Source organism: Mycetomoellerius zeteki, unplaced genomic scaffold (genome assembly GCF_001594055.1).
Source record: "Mycetomoellerius zeteki isolate Tzet28-1 unplaced genomic scaffold, Tzet1.0 scaffold149, whole genome shotgun sequence".
In the NCBI taxonomy this organism is placed as follows: domain Eukaryota; kingdom Metazoa; phylum Arthropoda; class Insecta; order Hymenoptera; family Formicidae; genus Mycetomoellerius; species Mycetomoellerius zeteki.
In genome coordinates, this window is record NW_017256436.1 from 3,927,884 (window position 1) to 3,931,919 (window position 4,036).

The window sequence follows — 4,036 nt, forward strand, 5'->3', positions numbered from 1 at the left end:
CCCCCCCCCCCCTCTCGTCAGATCTGTTCCCAATTGTTATCAATAATTCCTTTTTACGGGACACAACCAGTCTGGGGTATTGGGAGAGTCAGATCTTAAACAGAAATATGGAATTGTCTAAGAAAGTAAAAAGTATCAAAATTTTTTAATCATATCTTGACATATCATATCTGTTATATTTTTCAGTTTTTTTGCATTTTCAAAGAAACATATTATATTAAAGATCTTATATATAGATAGTGATAGAACTAGAATCGATTAATTTTCTCTCTACATTATCAATTCTCTCTGCAATAACATTTCTGAGAAAGGATACACTTTCATAAAATGTTGTATATATCTTGAAATTTTCAAAGAAATTATTAAGGATATACTTACTTTTTAGATTTATTTATATTTTTTTGCTCAAAAGTTCTTTAATTAATGTACTAGTAATTTTCGTAAAATTTTCTGTTTATGTAATTTTAAATAATCCTTGTTTTATTAAAATTTTTTAAACTGAATTAAAGGTTTTTTCAATCTATCTTTTGAAGTCTAATGATTCAAATTGTGTTTTAATCAAGAAATGATTACTGCTGTATTTTTTTTCATAAAAATCATTTTTTGCTAAATATTTTCATAAAATCTTATATTGATCATTTGTAATAATTTAACTTTTTAACGCGAATAACGAGCGACGGATAAAACCTACTGGAGGTCACTCAGGGTCAACATATGTCAAGATTAAGATCATTGGGGGTGCTCCTCTAATCTAAACTTTTACCATTGACTTATGTATACGCGCGCGAACACAAGACCGTTAAATTTAATAATATTATTAGTAGTAAATTTACAATTGTTATATCATAAATATATGTATGTATTTAAAATATTTATATATTAACAAATTTTGTCAGTTATTATACAAAATGTACAATGCGTTAATTTTTAAATTTGTGTTCTTTAAGTTTCTGCATTAATTAATTTCATAATTATTAAGATTTTATTTGTTTTAATAATAAAAATTATATTTGTATTTTAGGTAGCACAATATATTGGAGAAATCTGCCGTTTTCTTCTTACAGTTCCATCAAACGAGTATGATTCAATGCATAAAGTACGCTTAATGTTTGGAAACGGTCTGAAGCCACAAATTTGGGAATCTTTTGTTAAGAGATTTGGCGTGAAGCAAATAGGCGAGTTTTATGGAGCTACAGAAGGAAACTCAAATCTCGGTAACTCGTCTATCTTTCAATTACTTTATTGTCAGAAGAATTTTACTATTAAATACGATAAATTTTGAGAACAAATAATACATTTTTTTAAATATAGATTAATAATAAGTTTACCTTTATAGAAATTGCTGATATGGTTAAGTCTTTTTAACAAATAAATAATCATTCGTAATTATTGATAATAATAATAGTTAACTTACTATTTTATAGTTGTCGAGAGTGTGTGTAGTTATTTTTAGAAATATTTCTAATTTGCAGTCAACATTGACAATAAAATTGGTGCTGTTGGTTTCATACCAAGATATGCTAGCGTTTTGTATCCAGTTGCACTGTTGAAAATTAATGAAGAAACAGGAGAATTATTGAGAGGATCAAATGGATTCTGTATACCTTGTAAACCTGGTGAATATCATCAAATTTTATGTTATAAAGATTTTATTTTATACTAGAAAAGATTATAATTTTTCCTTCGCGTAGTTTGCTATCAGTACCTATTAGCGCAACACCAGATAATTAAATTACCAGATATCGGATATCCGGTCAGATCTCCGATAGGGCAATGTAAATTTAAGAAATACAACAATGTGATCTTTGTTAAGATACGAAGATAATAATGTGAAGATAACAATTTTTAACTGTGAAGATAATAATTTTTTGGAAAGCGGTCAAAAGCATGCTAAAGTACAAGTTTCAAGCTTTAAAATGCTTCCTTATTTTTTGTTTACAATGATTTTTTTATTTTAACGAGTTATGGTGATTTGAATATTGTACAATTTTAAGTTCCATGTTTGGAAACTTTCCGATGCTAGTATATATACATATAGTTAGGACAATACATAATTATATTACTTTTATGTTATTTGTTTAGGTGAACCTGGCGTTTTTGTAGGTAAAATTAATTCAAAAAAGGTGATAAACGAATTCAGCGGCTATGCTGACAAAAAGGCTTCAGAACAAAAAATTGTACATGATGTCTTCAAGAAAGGCGATCGCGTCTTCAATTCTGGTCAGTGATAATATAAAATATAGTGTAATCTATTTATTAGGAATAATCATATAAACTATATGTTATTTAATTTTCCGAATAGGTGATATTTTAGTTATGGATGAACTTGGATACTTTTACTTTAAGGACAGAACTGGTGATACATATAGGTTTGTAGGTACTTTTAATATGCAATTAATATTAATACAATCAAACTTTCTTAAAAATTATTAAATTATTATAAACATTTCTAGAATGAAATCAGTAATTAAATCAGCAAGTATAATAAATAAGAATTCGACTAATTATATTTTATTTTAAAATTGAAATATTAGGTGGCGAGGTGAAAATGTTGCTACTTCGGAAGTGGAGGCCGTCATAAGTAATGTGATAGGTCTCAAAGATGCAACTGTATTTGGTGTTGAGGTAAATAACAATGAAGTCATTGTTTACTCATAAAATAATCGATTTTGAATAAAGAAAATATAGATAATGAAGCATAGCAATTCATATCATAAATTTGTTCGTATCATAAAATTGTTTTATAGTTGAAGAAACATACATATTATTTCTGAGAATGAGAATATTAATCACTGCGGTGAGAATATAAACATCTCACCTGATAATTTTGATGATGCAGTTCCTCTCGAAAAATTGAACGATAAATGGTTCGTGAATTTGAGCAACATTGACATTCCCACTAATGTAAAAAATTTATTACAATTAGGAGAAGGTTTCGGCTTACCTGTTAACAAATATAATTTAGACAAAACTACAGTAGAGTTTATTAAGCATATTGAAAGTAATATAAATGGTCGACCTAAGAATATAACTAATTTTGTTAGACACAATTCTACAAATATACTAGAAAAATTTCAGAAAGATTTTCCAATAAATATACCTAACGATAAATTACTCTATGATTGGCAATTGATCACTAAAGAATTTTTAAAAAACCATCCTAATGTGTTAGTCACAAAAGCTGACAAGGGGAATGTCACTGTTGCTCTAAATAAAGATAACTATGTCGAAAAAATGGAGGAGATTTTATCAGACAAGGACACTTATGAAATTATTAACAAAGATCCAACCAAAAAAGTTACCAGCGACTTACGTTCCTTATTAGTTAGATGGAAAAGCAATAAATTTATTGACGATTCCACATATCGAAGGTTACTCATGGCTGATGGTATTATTCCAAGGGCATACGGTTTAACTAAGATCCATAAACAGGAGAACCCGTTAAGAATTATTGTATCATCTACTAAGAGTCCATTATATTATTTTTCGTTACATCTGCATAATATCATCAACGATTCTATAGGTGCTTCTTAGAAGCACCTAGCTACATCAGGAATAGTTTTCAAGTTGTCGAAAAACTATAAGATATTTGCATCGAATCTGACTATTTGCTAGTATCATTAGATGTAGTTTCTTTGTTTACGAATGTTCCCATAGAGTTGGTGTCTGATGGTATTGCAAAGAGATGGGATTATATATCGGGGAAGACTGTTATACCATTAAATGAGTTTTTAAATGCTATTCGTTTGGTTTTGAACTCCACCTTTTTTATGTTTAATAACAAATATTACAAACAGATTTTTGGTACTCCGATGGGTTCTCCGTTATCTCCAATTGCGGCGGATATAGTCATGCAAGATTTCGAAGTAACAGCAATTGAAAAATTACCTATTAAGCTTTTATTTTATTTTCGATATGTGGATGATATTATTTTAGCGGCTCCATCTGAAAGTATTAATGGCATCTTAAACATTTTTAATTCTTTACATAGTAGATTACAATTCACTATGGAGGTTGGCATAGATGGAAAACTAAG

At 28.3% G+C, this 4,036-nt stretch overlaps 1 protein-coding gene across 1 annotated transcript in view; it reads left to right on the forward strand.

The window, feature by feature from the left end:
• The window catches only part of Fatp3 (Fatty acid transport protein 3), a 23,441-nt gene that overhangs the window by 16,942 nt on the left and 2,463 nt on the right, over positions 1-4,036 (forward strand). The window contains exons 6-10 of the mRNA XM_018444385.1: positions 1,022-1,214; positions 1,473-1,616; positions 2,083-2,220; positions 2,303-2,369; positions 2,535-2,640. Coding sequence (XP_018299887.1) covers positions 1,022-1,214; positions 1,473-1,616; positions 2,083-2,220; positions 2,303-2,369; positions 2,535-2,640 — 648 coding nt within the window. The remainder of the gene's footprint in view (positions 1-1,021; positions 1,215-1,472; positions 1,617-2,082; positions 2,221-2,302; positions 2,370-2,534; positions 2,641-4,036) is intronic.